Raw genomic sequence first — 21,969 nt, forward strand, 5'->3', positions numbered from 1 at the left:
GTTCTCTCCCACTACTGAAGAAACTGTAAATACAAACATTTACTCCATGACAAGGTCAATACGGACTTTCGATCAGAAACCATGTGTGCTCCTTTATGTTCCCAACCTTTCAGGACAAATACACCATTTTTGCTGTACCAGCCAGTTCCATAACCTCACATTCAACTCACAATGCTTTGATCTGCAACAGATCTTTGGCTGATTCAATGCCAGTCTTACACCAGAAGAAGAAACCTGCACATGTTAATGCCAAGAACAAGACAACCAAGGAGATAAAAACATAAGCTTGAACCATTTTACTCAACTCTTCCTTATTTAATATTCTGTATCAGTAACTATTCATTCTCTCAATTACTCCATAAGTTTGACTTGTCAGAGGAAATGTATCATTGTTAAAGGAACACTAACAAAAAGAGGGTTATCAAACTCCCTCCCTTCACACCCACACCCCAAGTTTTGTCAGGAGTCTCCTGGAAATCTGCTTCTATCTCCCGTAGGCTACTGAAGACAAACTGGGAGATTTTTAGGATGCTAAAAGTACAGCAGCTGCCTGCCTTTTCTGGCCCTGCATTGTTCCCGGAAGTGGCTGGCATATCGCTGCAGCTCTGGGAAGCGGCAGTGTCTCCACATCCTGCCTGTTCCGAGCACTGATTCCACAGCTCCTGTTAGCCAGAAGCCTACCTTAACCCCAGTGTGCTTCTGATCGGAAATCACATGAAATAAGCAACACCCAGCACCACCTCAGTTTCTTGCTTTCTCTCAACTCCCTGTCCCAGCCCTCCCAAAGCCTAAACCCAAACCTTTTCCCTCACCCCAATCCCCTGCCACAGCCCTGAGCCCCCTCCTGCACCTGAACTTTCCCAGAGATTGCACCCCACACACTCTCCTGTGCCCCATCCCTCTGCCAAAGGCTCAGCCCAGAGCTCCCTCCCATACTCTGAACCCCTCTGCCTCAGCCGAGACATTGCACCCCAACCCCCTGCTCCAGCCAGGTGAAAGTGATTGAGGGTGCAGGAGAGCAAGCTATGGAGGGAGAAGGGATGGCGGGGGAGGGGTTGAGCCTCAGAGAAAGGGATGGGCCTCACGGAAGTGGCGGAGTAGGAGCATTTAGCTGTAAAACTGATACATGTAGACAGTTGACAACTCTGTCAAATCAGGAAAACCCAAAATGTGATCTAATTTATTTTCTTATACTTGTTTATATAGCCTAGTAATTCCTTATGCTTCTGTGTTTGTGGACTGGAAGAGTTTTAAATTAAATATTTCAATAACCTTCTTAATTTAAGAAAATTCAAAAAGAAAATGGACTCCAGTTTTAAGACTGAAAATACTACAAAATATATTTTCAAAATTAAGACAATTGTCCTTGCCCAATGTCCTTTTATCTAAACAGACTTAAAATGAAAAAGTGTTTTACTTACCTCTCTAAGATGTAAGTTTTCCTTCTCCTTCTGCTCTAAAATCACTTCTAAATTATTAACCTGAGATTCAGCCTCAGCCATTCTTCGAGCTCTTTCATTCTCCTCTTCCATTCCTTTGGATGGCAAACCTTTACTTTGCAACATTTCTAGAAGCTTTTTTATTGATTCATCTCTGGCATTTAGTGTTTGCTTTTGCGTTTCAATTCTCAACTCCATTTCTTCTAGAGTTTTCCTCAAGAGAAAGAGCTCTTTAGCCTGTCTGTCATGTTCTGCCTGAAGTCTTCGAAAATTCTCCTCCGTTAGCTCAATAGTAAAATGCTCAGTTCCTCGGTTTCCACTTTCTTGCTGAAGAAGGTGATTAAGGTCTCTCTGAGTTCGAAGCTCATCTTGAAGTGCCTGGATCGTCAGTTGCAAATGCTATAATACACACACACACACACACACACACACACACACAAAAAAAAAAAAAAAAGGTCAATAAAGGATCTAAAAGTTGTTTTTCATCTGTTAAGATATTGACAGAAAAGGGTACATAAGCTAATAGAATCATTGATGATTCTACCAAATGGTCATGTAAAAATGTCAAATGCATCAGTGACAGTATTTGTAATGAGGTTTTTCAACTGCTACTGGACAAACATAAAACATGGATGAAAACACACACACACAAAATAGTGTCAGTTACAGGTAAAATAAATATTTACTAATGTGAGGCCATGAAGAGAAAGTGAACTGTTGCAAAAATCTCAAAGTGACACAGTACATTTTGTGCCTATAAAACTTGGAGACTCAGTATCCCTTGTTTCCTGAGTTGTTTCATACACTAAAAGTAAATGTCATCCACTTTTATCAGTGGGACTTTTTATGCTATAGTGTAAATCATAGCGATCACTATAGAAATTAATTTACTTTATTCAAAGAAACCTATGAACAACTTCGTAAACAGGATTACTGCATCTCAAACAAACAAAAATTGAACAATAAGCAATAATGAATTTTGCAAAACAAGTTGACTGCAAATAGTGGACAAACCTTTGTTCTCCTGGCATCCAAAAACTGAACAGCATGGTAAATGGAAAAAATGAAGCAAAATCAACATAAAGAAACGTCAAATGCAAGCAAAGAAAGAACTGAATTCAACATAAAGTACTTTCAACAGAAAAAAAAACTGTGTTACACAGTACAGCACCAGCATTTAAACATATCACTCTAATGCTATTTCATACTCTAGTCAATATATGTAGTACAAATGGATACATTAGTGTTCCAAAAGTTGTAATTCCATCACGGAATAAAGATAACGTCTATTGATCTGACTGCTTTTTTTCAGATTAGCATATATTTTTTACACAGGCCTTTACATATTCTTGTAACTACTACACACTGCCAGCATAAAGTGGTTTTTTATTCAGTGTTTGACAAACCTTGCTGCCTTTACTGAAGACAGAGTCCATAAGAGATTTCACTAAATAAAGACTACATTTCATCACAAGCAATAGTCCCAAATTATGTTAGGTTATGGCATAACGTCAGATTATTTGCAGATTTCACAGGAGTTGCTACTTCCCATTGATATAGTCATGATTATTTAAAAAATGTACTAAATGTTGTAAAAAACACAAACAAAAACTTCTAGATAGTCATATGATCTAAAACAAAAGCTCTTCTATCTCAGAAAATATATCAGTGAAATTCACATAATTTGTAAACATGGAATCATGTATTTCAATCCTGAAGCACTTTCTGAAGCTCCTCAACTTCCCATAATAGTCAGAAACAAGTCAATTAATTACAGTTAACTCACATAATTAACTGAAAAATTAATCACACCTTTAAAAATTAAACAGTTATTGTTTTAATCACACTGTTAAACCATAAAATACTCACTGAATTGCATTAAATGTTTTAGAATGCTTTCTACATTTTCAGTTATATTTAATTCAATTACAGCACAGAAAAAGTTCACGGGGATCACTTTGTGTATTTTATTACAAATATTTGCACTGTAAAAATGAAACAAAAGTAATAGTAATCTCTGTATCATGGACATGCAATTTACAAATACAGAAATTTCTGGTACATAACTGAACTCAAAAACAAAACAATGTCAAACTGTAGACACTACAAGTCCACTCAGTCCTAATTCTTGTTCAGTCAATTCCTAAAACAGATTCATTTACATTCACAGGAGACAGAGATAATGCTGCCAGCTTCTTATTTATACTGTCCCCTGAAAGTGACAACGGACATTTACATGGCACTTCTGTGGCAGTATTGCAAGCTATTTCACACGCCAGATATGCAAAACATCTCTATGCGCCTCCATCCTTTGGCCACCATTTCAGAGTACATGCTTTCATGCTGATGATGCTCTTTTTAAAAAATAATGCATTCAATTAGTTTATAAACTAATAACTGTATTCCTTGTGTGTGTTCCAAGAAGTATTTAACTGTAGCCCTTAGGGAAGAATTGTATGTCCCCTGCTTTGTTTTACCTGCATTCTGTCACATATTTTAATGTTACAACAATCTCAGATAATGATCCAGCATATTTTGTTCATTTTAAGAACACTTTCACAGCAGATCTGACAAAAGACAAAGAAGGTACCGATGTAAGATTTCTAAACATAGTGTGACAGACCCCCTGAACGTCCCTAAAGGGTCCTGAGCTTCTGGGCAGCTCCTTGTGGGCCTCAGAGACTCAGGGAGGCCCCCTTCATTGGCCTGGGACTTCCCAAAGGCAAGTGTCTCCCTTTACCAAGCCATTTTCATCACAGGCCAGTCTGAATTTGGGGTGGAGCAGGTTCCTTCACCACCACCCTCAAGCTGCTCCGGCCCTATCCCAGTGGTCATCCCTACCAGGGAGAGTGGTGGGCGGCAGTCCAGTCCTACCTACTGCCCTGGACTCCAGCCCAGAGACACTAGGGGAGGAAGGAGCCAGTGGAGCTTTCTGCCCCTGCCCAACAACAGCTCTCTTTCTCTGGGCCTCTTCACCCACCACTATCCTCTGGGGTCTTTTCCCCTTGTACTGTGCTGCTGTCTGTGCTGTGCTGTGGTCTGGCCTGTACCACTCTCCACACCTCCAGCCCCCTTCTCTCTGGGCGCCACTAACATGCGTTGACTGCAAGAAAATGGTATATAATGATGACTGCACTGTATTTAGTACAGGTTGAACCTCTCTTGTCCAGCATCATCAGGACCTGACCGGTGCTGGACGAGAAAATTTGCCAGTCAATGGGAGGTTAATATTTTCTAGCACATTACCAACACTTCCACTGCTTACTGGGCTCTTGGAAAACATCTAGGGATAAATTAGACCTAAATAATGTCACAGAACACTGAGAGCCAGAACTGGTGGCTATAACCTAATTTTATGGGATCATGGGAAACTTGGCCAGACCCATGATAAGTGACCATCCAGCTAGCTAAAATTATGCCAGACTATGGATGTTGCAGAACAAGAGCGTATCAGAGTAGAGATGCTCATCCTATAATATTCTTCATGTGGCCAGGAATTAGAAGGAAAGTGGCATATTTTACACAATCTCGACAGCTCAAGAAATTTGGAGATCAAAATTCCTAGAACCTATCTGTGGATATGCAGGGGAATGTTGTTTAGTGATTGGAGCAGAAAGCAAAAAAGCAGTGAGATTCACGAATAAGACCCATGACTGTCATATTAGAGACCGATATTCTATTTCCAGTTCTGTGAAAAGCAACAGTGCAATTTTTTAAATAACCCTTTTGTAAAACCTAAGGAATTATATTTGCCTTCCTTCTACGGCAGGGGTCAGCAACCAAATAGCAAGAATAGCCTTTTTTTTTTCAAATTTGGTAAAAACTCAATAATTCAAGAACCGCAATGCACATGAACACAAGACTGTCCTTCATAAATAAGGTCAACCCATATGTTTTATCATCCCTATTTTAAGAACAGCATGCACACAATGCTTTGTAATGCAATATATGTTTACTGCAGGACATTCACAAAAACTTTTTACACATACTACTTCCTCACACTTTACATGTGTTTGTACCACTATCTTCCTGACTTTCACTCCCAAACCCATGTTAATTATGCCAGGTTTACCTCCCATTTCATTTCAGTTTTCTTTCTTAAAATGAGTGTTCCCCTTCACAGCTGGAATAACACAAGCTTCCATTTCCTTTTCCAAATCAAGACTTTATTAGCAACTTGATCAAACAATAGATAGACTATCATGTCCAACAATGCAGTGCACGTATTAAAGGGGGAGTTATCCAACATTTCAAGATCACATATCATATGCTATTTAGGTATGAAATGTTCAATTTTGGAGCTTCTAGATGTTCACCATTTATCCAAAATAATCAGAGAGGGTTTTTTTTGTTTGTTTTTAAACTTTGCAATTATAGTGTCAGGAGCCACAAAGAAGTCCTTAAACAGCCACTTGTGGCTTCAGAGCTGAAGGTTGGAGTCACCTATTTCAAGGTAAAATATATGAAGTCATTAGGGTTGCCTGATGCCAGGGACCTGACAACCCTAAAGGCATGTGAACCAGGCATCTGGTTACTCAGGGGAGGGCTCTCTAAGATAATCCAACAAGCAATGGGGGGGAGCCTCAAGTGGAAGAAGCAAAGAAAGGGAAAGAGCCACCATTACCAGAAAGGTGACATTCATAGCCTAATGCAACCACTTCTAAAGCCAAAGGGATGTGGAATGTGCAAAACATTCAGAGTGCTTGAGAGGTCTGTTTCCCATAAAATTGAAGATTATGCATATGAAAAGGACTTATTTTTTCCAATCACTGATTCAGCAAACCACTTAACTAAAAGAGATTAATAAGAGCAATCAAGATCATATTGCAAAACTGAAGATACACATGGACACGTAATTTTCAATACTTTCTTATCTGACTGTTTGTTTGGTTTTTTTGTTTGTTTTTTCGTGTTTTTCTCCTAAAGTGTGACTTTGGGAATGTTTAATATGATATTTGTTAAGGTCCTTGGAAAAAAAACTTAAATGCAGACGCTTTCTTGAACAACATCCTATGAACTGGGATTTGTTCCACTACCTTGAAGACACTTTGTCAAGGAGAAAAAGATTTAGTTTCTTCCACCACAGACAGAACAGAAAGACAGTTAAAAAAAAACCCTCAGATTACTGCCCCTATCAAGGGGAAAAAACATTACCTGGGTGAGAAAATAGCCCTTAAAAACTGAAACCAATGGAAACTAATTTCTGTTTTTTGCCTTCATTCATACTGCTTCAATCATGAGAATGTTTCAAAGAGGAATCAGCATCTAAATATAGTTTCAAACGAAATACAGATCCTATTAGTATACTTGGAAAATGGTAACAAAGTGAAAAATTAATAAATCTTACCATAAATGTATGGGGAAGTAGACTGGATAAAATAAATGCTGAGAAGAAATGCTGGTAGATTTGTAAAACTGTACCAGACATTTCAATAAAACTGAAATAACCCACTATCACTAACAACTTGGAACCAAATGCAAATTATTATATGCCCCTCCAAAATTATAATGGGCTGCTCTCAGTCTTCTTGCTTCCAGGAATGTTTTGAAGAAATATGACATCTGTATTTTTCCTAAATGTCATTCTGGCATCTTGCTTTAAGGAGTTCAATAGTAAAGGGACCTCTATAGAAAGTTCTGTAACTGTTGCTTCTGAGATTTTGACTCTGGACTGGATCATCCTCAGTATTCCTACTGAATCAATAAACCATTCAGAACCCTGAAGATTAATTACAATAATAATCTTGAAGTATATCCACAGTCAGAAGAAGAAACAGCAGAATAAAGGGACTGAGATTATGTGCTCTTGGCAGCTTTTTTTTATATAAGAAAGGCTGGCTACTGCTTATTGTTCAAGCTGTAGTTTCTATGCAGCCTTCAATTTCACATTGAATGGACACAGCCAAAACAATCCTCAGCCAAGAGAAATATGCATACATTTCCTCAACCATAATGAGGGTTAATTCGGTGTCTATAGGCTAAAGGGGCAAAATAAAGGAAATAAGCCTAAGGGACTTTTACAATTAAAAAAGCTTGCTCAATCACTGAGGTCTTCTTGGGAGTACTTCAAGGCAGTAGATATAATTAAATGACATTGTTAGTGGTACTGAATAGGGATGACCGTATTTCCCGATGATGCATATGAGACACTTGATAAAATTACTCAGACTCAAGGAGCTTGAACAGCAATTGATCAGAGCTATGCAGTATAAACTTTCAAATCAACATCAGTTCACCAAACCCCCATTAAAAAAGAAATACTGCAATACTGGATTCTTTTTATTTATCTTCTTATATTTAAGGCATTAGGATTCATACAGGGAGAAACAACACACACGTGTGCTCTCCCATGGGTGGTGGGGGCAGGTGTGACCAACCTTCTAGACCCTCCCTGCCTGCTTCTCTCTGCCTTCCATGACTGATTTAACCCCCACAGACAGATCTGCCTCCCACAGTACCCGTCACTGTGACTTTCCAAGGCACATTTGGAGTCACTTGCCCCCCTTCCCCGGATTTATGCCAGAGTTTGCCACAGAATGTGGCCATGAGCAGCCTTTCAGCACTATGTGGGAGGCACAAAATGGGAACTTCCTCTAGCCACAGGGAAGCAGGGGAGGGATGACGTGGCCTATGTCTTTGCAGAGATCAGCCCTTCCTTCCTGCACAATGTTGAATGGTAACTAATACTACCAGGGTTCTGCTAGCCTCTGACTTAACCCATATCCACAAGTCCTAAGAATTGCACACTAGGGCCTAGGAAACCTGACTGCAGTAGTTTCAGGAGAGACAAAGCCTGGCCAGAGAGGTAACTCAGAAGGGAAGGATGCATAGGAGATGGAGCAGCCTCACATTGTCTTGCAAGAGGACCCAGCAAGCAAAAGAAGAGGCTGTTAAGCCCCTGCCCAAAAGGACTGCTACGGAACCTGAAGGATCAGGGAGTGAACAGGCTGCAAATCTCTTCTCCTCCTGCTGCTCCAGAGCTTGGTTCAGTGGCAGTCTAGAGAGGCTTTCCCAAGTCAGTGCTGAGCAGGTCTTTGGCAAATGCAGTGCTTGGCTCCTCCCAGACAGCATCTCCTGCTGGAGAGTCTTAGGCTTTCCCAGGACAACAGCCCAGCCACAAGCAGTAGGGGAAGGAAGGAAGGAGCCTATTAGCCAGGCTATTGGTGAACTCAGCACTCTGACGAGGGGCTAGTTCTCTGCACAGCAATGGAGGTGGGATGTGTCCCAGTGGAGGGGATATGGGAGAGTACCAGGGCTGGGGTGGGAGGTGGGTGAGTGAAGAGGCAAAGCAGAGAGAGGACGGCAAGATGGGGAGCACATACTGGATGATGGGCGGACAACAGAGAGGACATGTAACTGGCTGCCACCTGATGCCAGCCTATGCGCCCCAGCCACTGTAGTTTATAGACAATGGTGACCTGAAATAGATTGATGGGGCGCTGTAGGCCAAGATCTGGCAGACAGCAGGGCTGTGCTGATGGACCAGCAGTGGGAGTGGCTGGCTTTGCGTGCTGAATCTCTGCCCCATGCAAGCCTTACCCACCAACCCCCATCATTTTAAGTCCCTGGATCCCCACAACCAACACCACTGTTGGGCACGTGGACGGTGTGATCTGGCCAGCAGCAGGACCTGCAGATACTGATGGGAGCAGGGAACAAAGAAAATATGTAACAATTTGCCTGTTTTTAAGAAAGAGTCATGACACCAGCAGGAGGGCTTACATATGAGACTGTCCCTTTAAAAACAGGCATCTAATGAAGTGGGTCTTTGCCCATGAAAGCTTATGGTCCAAAAAATCTGCTAGTCTATAAGGTGCCACAGGACTGTGCATTGTTTTTTGCAGATACAGACAAACACAGCTACCCCACAGATAGAAAGTCAGAGTGACACTTATGAAGAACTTCAATACAGTAGGGTTGCAACATTCACGGGGGTTCAGTGTTCAGAAACTTCACTAATGTTGATTTTCACAAATACAGGGGTCTCAGAGCCCTGGGGAAGTGGAGGCTGCCAGCACTCCGCCCCGCCACCCTGGGGAACCAAGGAAGTGGCAGCGACCAGCAGTCCCAGCCTTGGAGCCCCGGGGAAGCGGCATATGCAAATAATTGAATTTGCAAATGTTGCACTCGCAAATGTCACAACCTTGCTATACTAGGTACAAAATCTCAGTGCTGCACTACTAACCTAAAAGCTCTCTAATTACCAGCAAAAGTATCCAACCAGGCGCTCTGGGGAAGAATTTCAAAGGCATAGACGGCAATCAGATGTTTAACTCATTGACTTTCACTGAAATTGGGCACCTAACTCTATGCTTTTGAAAACTTCCTCCTATATCTGTTACTAGTTATTAGACAACACATGAATTGATGTTACAGAGGGAGAAATTACAATTTTAAAAATGTGGTGATCCAGAAATAAAATAAGTGATGGTTCAAGCACCAATCACAGCACATCCCTCATATATTTTATCAGACAAAATAACAAAAGAGAATATTCTTTAGGCTCAAACTCTTATTCTTTTCTGCTGAAACTAACAATAGTTATGATAGCTGAACAATACATAATCAGTTTCCATTCAAATCATTTGAAAAGGAGTTCTATCACTGTGTGCTCTGTTACAGACAGAAAATAAAGATGACCAATATACAGTGGTTTTAGCAGTTCCAATCACAAAGCCAACAGAGAAAAACAATGTGCCAAATCCTGCAATAACTATCTGGAGATGTCTCATCCTGAGTTAAAACATGAATGAGAGATTATTAAAGAAAATCTCTCTGATTTATCAACTCCACAAAATAGACTAAAACATGTTTTCAGAAGACAGGACACTTAGATTTCAGAATAACTTCATTAAAGCTATACTTTCCCCTCTCAGACTCATCTACATTATCTACTTTGAGGCTTGAATGCCACTTGTACCCTGAATAAGAAAATAAGTAAGCTGCATCTGTGCAACTTTCCCACAAGATGGCACCAAATCTATATTCTACAAATAAGGATCAAAGAGAAAGAAACAGTGAAAAAAAATCATGGTCAGATTTCTAACCAAAACACTTTCTTGTATTTTATATCAATGTTTCCTAAAACAACCTTTCCGTTCTCTGTCTGAGGCATTAAATATCATAAAACCCCAACGTTATAGCCTAAACCAAGTCCTTCCTTCTTAAGAGTACCTATTTTTCCCAGTATTGAAAACATTTTAATAGTATGAACTGCTTTCTAAAATCTAAACATTTATTCTCCAACTTATTCATAAATGAGTATAAAGTATTTTAGATATTAAGAGAAATCACACAAAACTTGACTATTCATTTTCCAATCTATAGTATTGCCAGAATAGGATCAACAGTCTTGCACAGTTTTATCTTTTTGTTAAAATTAGAAACCCAAAATCAAAGAAGAATATACCTTAAGCATTCAGGAACTTCAAATGAAAAGGCAAGTTGGCCCTGCCTTTAAAGTAAAAAGGAGTAATATCAATGGGTACCTAAACTCTGAGATGGCTCAAATACAGAGTGATATTTTGTGGGTCTGAACTATTTCTTTGTTTAAATGCATTCAGATAAAGATATTAACCATAACTCACATGAAAGGCCAACATTACTGCTAACCAAAACATACACCATTTTTTATTCAAACTAACTATAGTTTTACCACACAAGAACTTTTTAAAATAATTTACTAGCTTGTGATTAATGATACAAAGTCATAAGCTAATTATTATCCACAAATCAAGTAAAATAGCTAAATAAGGTTACCTCTTCTCTGTCCCAACCAGAACTGCAAGTACCAACTTGAAAGAATTTAAGATAATGTTCCAACCAGAGCAAACTAACACATGCTAGTTAATGCTGAATATGATCATTGTGCTATACATATTTTTCAGTTAAGAACTGAACAAGACATCAGCTCATTTTACACAGACTATCAAACAGATCCTGGCAAATGTAGGCTGTTAGCACATTGGTATGGATTTGAACCAGTGACCTGTAGGTGCTCTAGCCTGTTACTAGTCCCCAGACCCTCTCTAAAATATAACAATGTGTGCAACAAAGATTGACAAAACTCTGACACTACTCGTTTTTAAGGAATTAACAAAAGTATTTTTCCTCCCCTTTTAATATTTTATATAATCCACTGTGTCAGTCTTTCAGGCACTCCACGAAATACTTGACACAGAATTTTTCATTTAGCTGGTTTGCACATAGAGATAAACATTTTATTATTAAAAAAGGCTACACATTTTCTGATGTATTTGAAAACTATCCCCAAACAGAGGAACAAAAAGAATCTAGAGTGCTCACCAGTACAACAATCTATTGGTAGCTTCTGCCATTTTACTGTCAATCAGCTAGTCAGAGAGAACTGCAAGATGTTCCACTGTTGCAATTTCTGCAATTGGATTCAATGATTTTTAAGAGCAGCTTCAGTAATGGCTGAATAAAAATGGTTCAGAGCAATGCTGGCAGATGGCACAAAGATAAACGGCATTTATGGCATATCATATACCTACAATATACAACAGCCCATACTCCTACACACACTGTTTGAACCACTAAATAACTAGTTAAGGTAAAACTGAATGTCTATTACGCCCCATAGAAAGTACCTGCATAATTCTTATTGCTATTAAGGGAAGATCTGCACTATGCTAAAAATGACCTTTTTTATATATGGACATTTTGTATTCAACCATGGGTTAAAAAGGACTTGTTCAGCTAACCAAAGTGAGGAGTCACACATCATCCCACATTTTGCTCCATGGAAAATTAGGAAGAAAAATTAGTGCAGAGTTGTAACAGAGAAGTGGGTGTGTCCCACGAAAGCTCACCTAATAAACGATTTTGCTAGTCTTTAAAGTGCTACTTGACTGCTTGTTGTTCTGATAGTGCAGAGTTGTCTGTGATACCTTTCCCATGGCTTAGGAAAGAAGTCCTACTACACAGGACACTGGCCTTTGACACAGGAGATCTGACTTCATTTTGAAGTTCACTCACAGTCAAGTATAGTCTGTGCCACAATTTCATCTCTAAAATAATTAGGATTAATAGTTCTGTCTCACAGGTGTGTGGTGAAAAAAAATTCATTAATAACTTTGAGGTGCACAGACACTATAATGATAAGGGCCAGAAAAGCAACTAACTAGAAATATAGGCTCTGGAGCAGCATGGTTCCTTTATAAGGACTTCATGGCTTCCTCCAAAGCTTTAGCAACACTCTTTAGAAGGTTAATAAAAGATGTTGAGCAGTGAGTGAAGGCCAAGGTCTCTAACTGAAACATATTTAACAGTATTGTTCATGAACATTCTAAAACATATTAACACTTAGGCTGTGGCCACACTTGGCCAAAACTTTAAAATGGCCATGCTAATGGCCAAATCGGAGAATACTAATGAGGCGCTGAAATGAACATTCAGCGCCTCATCAGCATGCTGGGGGCCGCAGCACATCAAAAGTGTCACATTTTGATCGCACACGGCTCATCTACACAGGGTCCTTTTCAAAAGGACACTGCAGACTTCAAAGTCCCCTTATTCCTATCAGCTAATAGGAATAAGGGGATTTCAAACCCCGTGTCTACATGAGCCCCTTCCTTTCGCAAGGGGCATGTAAATGAGCGAGTTCAAAAGATGCTAATGAGGCACCTCCATGAATATGGAGAGCCTCATTAGCATATGGCGGCCTTGGCGATTCGAAAGTATGGCTTTCGAATTGCACGCCACCTGTAGAGATGGGGACCTTTCAAAAGGACCCCCCAGTTTTTGAAAGCCCCTTCTTCCTAACACCAGACATGAAGAAGGGGCTTTCGAAAACTGGCGGATCCTCTCAAAAGATCCCTGTCTCCACGGTACGCAATTCGAAAGCCACACTTTCAAATTGCCATGGCTGCCATTATGCTAATGAGGTGTTGCATATTCATGGCAGGGCCTCATTAGCATCTTTTGAACTCACTCACTTACATGCCCCTTCCTAAAGGAAGGGGCTTGCGTAGACACAGCTAAAATGTGCGGGGTCCTTTCAAAAACGACCCTTGTGTAGACAAGCCGCACGCGATCGAAACGCAGCACTTTTGATGTGCCGCAGCCAGCAGCATGCTAGTGAGGCACTGAATATTCATTTCAGTGCCTCATTAGTATTCTCCAATTTGGTCATTAGCATGGCCATTTCAAAGTTTTGGCCGAGTTTGGCCACAGCCATATATTTGATAATAATGGACAACAAATTAATACCCCCATATCCACCACTTGGTTGGTAAAGCTCCACAAATGTGTTACGTGTTACTGTTTAGCATACAGTACTACGCAATGACTGTCTAACTAAATCTCAGTTACAGCAATACCTGAGAATATGAACTTTAAGCACTAACAAAATTATGTTAAACAAGATTACAAAAACCTGTTCTGTATTCCCTGCCACCAACAAAAAAATATATCAAAATAGAGATGGAAGAAAAAACCCAAAATAACATAAAAATTCAGTTAAGGATTAAAATAAATATTAAACCACAGGTGTTCTTAATGTTGTGCTGTTCAGTTTTATTACCCAGGAGGAGAGTCTTTTAATAGTGAAATTTTCCTGCTTTTGGTGTTTTTTAATCGGATCCATAGCAGTCTTATTACAATATCAAAGTATTACCATACCCATCTGTGTATTAAGAGCAGGGCGCCTCCTGAGTGCCAAATGCACCGAAGCAAGCGGATATCGAGGGTGCTCAGCATGGAGTCCTTACTGGCTGATTGCACTCCCTAGTGCTGAATATTAAACTATCTGTATTCTCTTTTTCTGTCAATAAGAAGCCTAAGGTATATTGTCTGTTCTCCCTGTTTTAAGAATCTGTTTCAGAAATAGCAAACATGCAACACAGACCTTTTATTAATAAAATGTTCACAAAACATGTTTTACTTTTTAAATTTGTGCTGTTTTACTAATCAGACACAGCACAGAAAAAAAGTGTGTGATTAAGGATAGACATGCACTCCCAGCTATAAATAATTTCACAACAGCTTCAACTTCACCCAATGGTCTGGCCTCAAAAGTAGTTCATATGGCTTGAGAAGAGATACTGGTCTGGCACACCATACTCATGGGACTGGAAGAGCACCAGCTGTGCAGAGCAGAATGGCTTAAATAGGAGTTTTAGCCTGAGAGCCACATCAAAAGATAAGGAATATCCACAGATGTCAAGCTGTAGATGTGATCTTTGCTTTGCTTCTATATTCGTCCACGCCCCACTTTCATTAAAGTAGTCAAGCACAATTCTGCAACTGGCTCCTCTACAAATCTCCCTCCCCAACAGTCCATGCTCATAATACCTCTTCTCTTTGTAACAGCCGTATATGGCGGAGGTGCGCATAGTGTAGGGCAGTACCCCTCAGTTGGAGCATGAAACTCCATAAGGGTGGCGTAACACAATTGGCTGCTAGGTCTCAGGTTCATCATCTCATAAAATATTGAAATATGCAACTGTTTTTCTGTTTGTATATTCACATTTATTTACCAATTAATAAAGTTTTTACATTCTGCATATTTACTCTCTTATCTGTGCCAAAAAGGATTTTTTTTTCTCCCCATATGAACATAAGTGAAATTTCCATTGGTTTGGATTGCATTAGACAGGTTGGCGAGTGGGTTGGTAATTACAGGGATGAAAAGTGGGGCCCAACATAAAAAGTTTGCTCACCCCTGCCATATCAGAACTTAACACTACTGTGGGCAACAGCAATTTAATACTTTGTCCACTACTGCTTATGCTGCCCAAAAAGAACCACATTCAGCACCGCTCCAACTCTTTCCCACATGTTATAGCCATAGATGCAACTGTGCGATGTCAAGCAACACATTGCACACTTGCCTTTCCCATACACATCCTTATCTTGCTCTCAACTCATAGTATTCATGTTGCCAACCAAATCTCGTAGATATTATCAGAGAATGCTTGTCTCAATGACATCTGGACTTTACTATTAAAGACATCATATGATAATTATTAGGGTTATCTCTGAAACTGACAAAAGACAAGTTACTCACCTGTGGTAACGATGGTTCTTCGAGATGTGTCCCCGTGGGTGCTCCACAATAGGTGTCGGGCTCGCCCGGCACCGCAGATTGGAATTCTTCCAGCAGTTTCTCCTGGATCGTACATGCGCCGGTGCGCGCCGCCCCCCTGCGCGCCCCTGGCCGTGTGCGCGATCCGGTCCCCGCCAGTTCCTTGACCAACCACCTCGGATGCTCCTGAAACACACCAGACAGAGATCCGAAGCGGGGAGGATGGGCGGGTGGTGGAGCACCCACGGGGACACATCTCGAAGAACCATCGTTACCACAGGTGAGTAACTTCTCTTTCTTCTTCGAGTGGTCCCCATGGGTGCTCCACAACAGGTGACTACCCAGCACTAACCCAAGTAAGGAGGTGGGTAATCAGTTCATGTACAGCTTGCCCCCGAGAGGACTGCTGTCGACAGACGGGTATCCACTTCGAATACCCGAGGCAGGGCATAATGCTCGGCGAAGGTGTCATAGGAAGACCAGGTCGCCGCTCTACAGATGTCTTTTAATGCAATGCCCTTGAAAAAGGCTGTTGACGCTGCCACCGCCCTGGTGGAGTGAGCCCTGGGCGGGGCCAGCAAAGGAGCAGTTTGAAGCTCTTAACACATTTTTATACAGGACACAATGTGCTTAGAGATTCTGTGTGAAGAGAGACCTTCTCCTTTTGACCTGGGAGCAAGAGAGACTAGGAGCCTGTCCGCGTTCCGGAAGGACTTAGTTCTGTCTATGTAGAAGGCCAACGCCCTCCTCACATCCAGGAGATGCAGGCGTACCTCTGTGCCAGAGCTGTGAGGCTTCGGGTAAAACGAGGGTAAAACTATTCGCTCGTTAAGATTGGACTCCGAAGAGACTTTTGGAACAAAGGCTGGGTGCAGCCTTAAGGTTACCGCCTCCTTTGAGAATACTGTGCAGGGCGGCATTGCCATCACTGCCGCGAGCGAGCTCACCCTGAGGGCTGACGTAGTAGCAAGGAGGAAGGTTGGTTTTTTGTTTTTTTTTTTATCATAAGGAGACGTATGGGAACTGTGGCTAATGGTTCAAAAGGTGGACCCGATAGTGTGCTGAGCACCAAGTCCAAATTCCACGATGGTGGAAACGGTTTCCGAGGGGGGTACAGGTTTACCAGCCCCTTCTAGAACCTGGTAACAATAGGATGGGCGAATGCCATGGGCCCTTCCTCTGTATGCCGAAAGGCTGATATAGCAGCGAGGTGGACCTTTAGCGAGGATAGAGAAAACCCGCCTCTCTTGAGGTCCAATAGGTATTCTAGTATTACAGGTATAGGAACGTCAAGGGGAGCTAACTGCTTGGCGGAACACCAGGGTGTGAATCGAGTTCATTTCTGCTTGTAAGTCCTCCTGGTGGAGGTCCTTCGGCTACGTTCCAGGACTTGTTGTATTCCCTCTGTACACATGCTCTTTAAAGAGCTGAGCCATGGATTAGCCATGCTTGTAGGTGCAGACCCTGAGGGTGCGGGTGCACTGAGGACCCCTGAGCCTGCGTGAGTAAGTCCGGTGCCACCATTAGAGGGAGCGGTGGGCGGTCCGACGTGCGCAAAAGCAAGGGAAGCCATTGCTGCCGATCCCAAGCGGGACTATGAGTATCATGCGAGCTCTCTCCCTTCTGGCTTTGTGCAAGACCTTGTGGCAAACAGATCAATCTGGGCAAACCCCCATGTACGAAAAATACGCTGTAGCAGATCGGAGCAGATCTGCCATTCGTGCGTGATTGCAAAGCGCCTGCTCAGCTGATCTGCTTTCACGGTGTGAGTGCCTGGCAAGTACGAGGCTTTCAACGTTATGTTGCTGGTGATGCACCAATTCTACAATTGGACTGCTTCCGCACATGGGGCACGAGATAGTGCTCCTCCTTGTCCATTGATGTAAAACATAGTGGAGGTATTGTCGGAATTGAATCCCGACTACTTTGCCACGTAGGTAATCTGGAAAATGTTTGCAGGCGTTGAACACTGCTCTGAGCTCCGGCATGGTTATGTGCAGTGTCTGTTCCGCAGGGGACCACAGCCCTTGCATTACCTTGTCGCTGATGTGCGCTCCCCATCCTATGTGGGAGGCGTCGATAGTAAGAAAAAAATAGAAATTTGTGGTTGGTGAAAAGGCACCCCCACTAGCAGATTCTCGGGGTTTTCCCACAACGCCAGGGATCTACATACCTCTGTTGTGGGCGACACCACCCTGTGGACAGTGTGGGATGCCGGTTTGTAAACGCTCACCAGCCAATGCTACAGGCTTGACATGTGCAACCTGGCATTCTGTACCACAAACGTCGCTGCCGCCGTGTGGCCCAGCAGCTGTAGGCATGTTAAGACTGGCACCGTGGGGCTGTATGTAATGACTTGCACCAGCGAACTGATTGCGCGGAAGCAGGCGTCGGGTAGGTACACCCTTGCTGTGATAGAGTTTATGCGTGCCCCTATGAACTCTATATGTTGTGTGGGTTCGGACTTTGACTTTGCGAGGTTGATGAATAGGCCCAGCAAAGAAACGTGTCCGCTGTGACAAGTATCATGCGTGAGACCTCTGCCTTCGAGGTCCCTTTTAGCAGGCAGTTGCCCAGATGTGGGAAAAATAAACACCCCCTGTCTGTGCAGGTAGGCTGATACCACTGCCAGGGTTTTGGTAAAGACTCTGGGGGCCGAGGAGAGGCCAAACGGAAGAACCCTGTGCTGGAAGCGCTCCTGGCCAACCGTGAAGCGGAGGAAGCATCTGTGTGCCGGGTGGATTGTTATATGAAAGTAAGCATCTCGTAAATCGAGTGCTGCAACCCAGTCTCCATCATCCAGTGCCATGAGTATCAAGGCAACTGTGATCATCCAAAACCACTGCTTACGCAAGTAACTGTTGAGGCCCTGAAGATCTAAGATGGCCTCCAGTGTCCTGTTTTGTTCTCTGGTCGGAAGTAGTGTGAATACAAACCTTCCCCTGGAATTATTCCAGCACTCTTTCCACCGCCCTTATGAACATAAGGTGAGTCACCTTCTGCTTGAGCCTCACCTCGTGGCAGCGTCCCTGAGGTGAGGCCTGGTGGGAGGCTTCGTCGGTGGAAGCGACTGGGAGGGGATCGCGTAACCTGTGGCTATGATCTCCAGCATCCATATGTCTGTGGTGATTTTTTGCCATTGGGAGTGGAATGGTCTGAGGCAATGATGGAACATGAAATGAGAGTGGCATTGAGCGAGGGTATTGATAGTGCAGCCCCCGACCTACCCATCAAACTTGTTGCCTTTAGGCCTGACCCGAGGGCGTACAGCTTTGTTAAGAACGTCGCCTAGGAGTTCTGTACTGTTGCCGCTATTGATAGCGCCCTTGGTCATAGCCCCATTGATATTGAGCACGCTCTGGTTGTAAGCGTAGAGTCTTTGCTGAGGGTAAAAGTTTTCCCTCTTCTATGGGGGAGTATAAATGCCCGAGCTTCTAAGTGTAGCTCTTGAGTCCTTAGTGGGGTGAGGGACCGAGTCGGTTGAGTCCGCAAACAGCTTTTGTGTATCAAAGGGAAGGTCCATGATCTTCGCCTGTAGGTCCCTCGAGATACCCGACGTCTGGGGCCAGGATTCTCTACGCATGACCACTGCTGTAGCCGTTGAACGTGTCGCCGTGTCCACCACGTCCAGGGCGATCTGGACTCCCGTCTGCGATGCTGTGTAGCCCTCTTGAACCATCACCTTTAACACCAGCTTTTTATGTTCCGGAAGTGAATCCATGAGGGGAGTAAGCCCGCAGTAATTATCAAAATTATGGTTTGCTAAGTGTGCCCATAATTTGCCATTCTCAATAGTAGGATAGGAGAGGAATATACCTTCCTGCCAAACAGCTCTAGCTTCTTAGCATCTTTGTCCTATCCCCCGATTTGTACTGAGAAGCCTTTGACCTCTGCTGGGATGACCCGACCACCAAAGAATTTGGTTGTGGGTGACTGAAGAGGAACTCCATGCCCTTTGCCAGGACGAAGTATTTCTTATCCGCTCTCTTGTTCGTAGGCGGAACAGAGGCCAGAGTCTGCCATGTGGTAGTGGCTGACTCCAGAATGGCTTCGTCCAGCGGAATAGCAATTTTGGATGAAGCCGGGGGTCTCAAATTTTTCAGGAGTTTGTGATGTTTCTCCTGCACCTCTGCCGTTTGAATGTCTTGCGTGAAAGCCACCCTTCTAAACGGCTCCTGAAACTGTTTAAAGTCATCCGGGGGAGAGATGTCCCCGGGGGCCATGGCCTCATCTGGGGAGGATGAGGAGGAACCACTAAGGTACACCTCCCTCGAACCCTCGGGTTCCTGCGGTCGATGATACACTTGCTCGCCGGAGGATCGTGAAGAAAAGTCTCGGGGTTCTAAAATTAACTCCCCTTTAGACAACTGTGTTTCCATCCCCGATCAGGAGTGCCCATGGGGGTATTGAGTGGCCAGGTGGGGGACCTGCCCCTGGGTGTAGGCTTGTGGTTTGTCTGTGTCCAGCCTGATAAGGACGACCATGGCAGCAAGGGCAAGCGTCCGGGGATGGAGACCTAGACCACTCGCGGGGTGTGCACCCCCGATGTCTGGGAGAGTGAGACCTCCGCGACGACACAGATAGAGGTGAAACTGGCTTGTGATAGTACACCAGGGGATCCAATCCCAGAAATGGTGAAGATGGCCCAAGCCATGGTGACATTGGTTGGAGGAATGGAGAAGGAGGTGGGTTTTTTTTTTTTTTTTCCGGATGGGCCAGTGGAGACACAGGCCTTCGGTGCGGCGTGTATATCACAGGGGGAGGGCTTGGTGCTAACAGCAATGCAGCCCTGTCCAGAGATGGACTGCGGTGCCGGGTTTTTGATGTTGCCTTGCTCCTCCGCTGTGGGGCCGGCACTGCCCCCTTCCGTGCTGGGGATCTCGGCCCCGCTGTCAGCGCCACGCTCGGCACCGTCAGCTGCGGTGCCACGCAGGTATCCCCCTTCGGTGCCTGCAGGCTCCGTGCCCGGCAGCCCTGCACCGCTGGTGCCGCAGGGGTCTGTGCCGCCTGTGGCGGTGCCGCCGGTTCCGGCGCTTGCCTGGCTCATACTCTAGGCACCGCGCGTGCCGGCTGTTGAATCATCGGAGGCTCAGCCTCTGCCACGTGCGCTGCCGCTTGCCTGAGTATGCGGCTGGTGGCTGTGTGCTCCGCTCGTCCTGCTCACTGCAAACGCACAGCAAGGATCAAGCCAGGGAGTTTCCTTTGTTCCTGCGCTGAGGGGGTGAGAGACAAAAGCTGCCCTCCTCTTATGCAACCCAGAGGGCCCTTCTGGGTGAGGCTTCTCCAGCAAGTCCGGCTGGAGAGCCTTATCAACAAGAGCATTTTACTCCTCATCGCTCTGTCCTTTCTGGCCCTGGCTGTGAGCTTAGCACAGTGAGAACGCGTCTGGGTAAGCTGTAATTCCCCCAGTTGTCGGATGCCTTCGCTATGCCCCATGGAGACCGGCATAGCTTCACGGCATGACTCCCGCTTTTTGAAACCTGAAGAGGCCATTGCGGTGAGTCCTTTACTGTTAATAGGGTACTTAGCACTTAATTTGTGCCTTTCCACCCCAAACAGTGATCACTGGCCTGCGGGGCAGCAGGCGGCCTAAATGGCCTTCACGTCCGCTCTTCTCTTCTCCGCTCCTCTCTTTTTTCATTTTTTTTTTTGTTTAATAACCGAAACAACAAATTACACGTGGAAAAAAAACCACTAAGTAATCTGACTCTGGCCTTAGCCTGAGTGGATTCCGTCTGCAGCCGATGGTGGCTGAGAAGGAACTGGCGGGGACCGGATCGCGCATAGGGCCGGGGGCGCGCAGGGGGGCGGCGCACACCGGCACGTGCGCGATCCAGGAGAAACTGCTGGAAGATTTCCGATCTGCGGTGCCGGGCGAGCCCGACACCTATTGTGGAGCACCCATGGGGACCACTCGAAGAACTCTGGATTTCTGTTTCACAGATGATTTTTCTATCAGAAAATTTCCTGTGAATTGGAAAATACCCCCAAAAGTGCTTTGGGAACACAATCACATGGTGTTTCCAAAACAATATAATCTCCTGCGACCTGCACTTAGTGACTGAAATCCATAGAATCCTAGGGCTGGAAAGGACCTCAGGAGGTCACTGAGTCCAGCCCTCTGCACAAAGAAGGATCATCGCTAACTGGATCATCCCAGCCAGGACCTTGTCAAGCCAGGACATGATTCTTGTCAGTTTTACCACACAATTCACAAGGCTCCCAGGATCTCCCACAGTCTGCAGTCTTCAGGGTGGACTCCAGGACTTCCAGACACTGGAACCAGCTGGTTACCAGGGCTAACCACTCCTCCCCACAGTTTCCAGGAGCCTGGCTATGCAATAGGGAGTATGGAAGGCCTTATTTAAGGTGTTCTGAGGGCTTAAGATTCTCTGCTGCAGATCCAAGGAAGAGCCAAATACCAACGAGAGCTGGGGCACTGAGGATCTTCACACCCCAACTCCACTGCACTGAGCCTAGAGA

At 44.0% G+C, this 21,969-nt stretch overlaps 1 protein-coding gene across 1 annotated transcript in view; it reads right to left on the minus strand.

The window, feature by feature from the left end:
• ERC2 (ELKS/RAB6-interacting/CAST family member 2) overlaps positions 1-21,969 on the minus strand; it is an 868,752-nt gene that overhangs the window by 784,965 nt on the left and 61,818 nt on the right. The window contains exon 2 of the mRNA XM_075005383.1: positions 1,422-1,838. Within this exon, the coding sequence (XP_074861484.1) occupies positions 1,422-1,838 (417 nt within the window). The remainder of the gene's footprint in view (positions 1-1,421; positions 1,839-21,969) is intronic.

Source organism: Carettochelys insculpta, chromosome 11 (assembly GCF_033958435.1).
Source record: "Carettochelys insculpta isolate YL-2023 chromosome 11, ASM3395843v1, whole genome shotgun sequence".
NCBI lineage: Eukaryota > Metazoa > Chordata > Testudines > Carettochelyidae > Carettochelys > Carettochelys insculpta.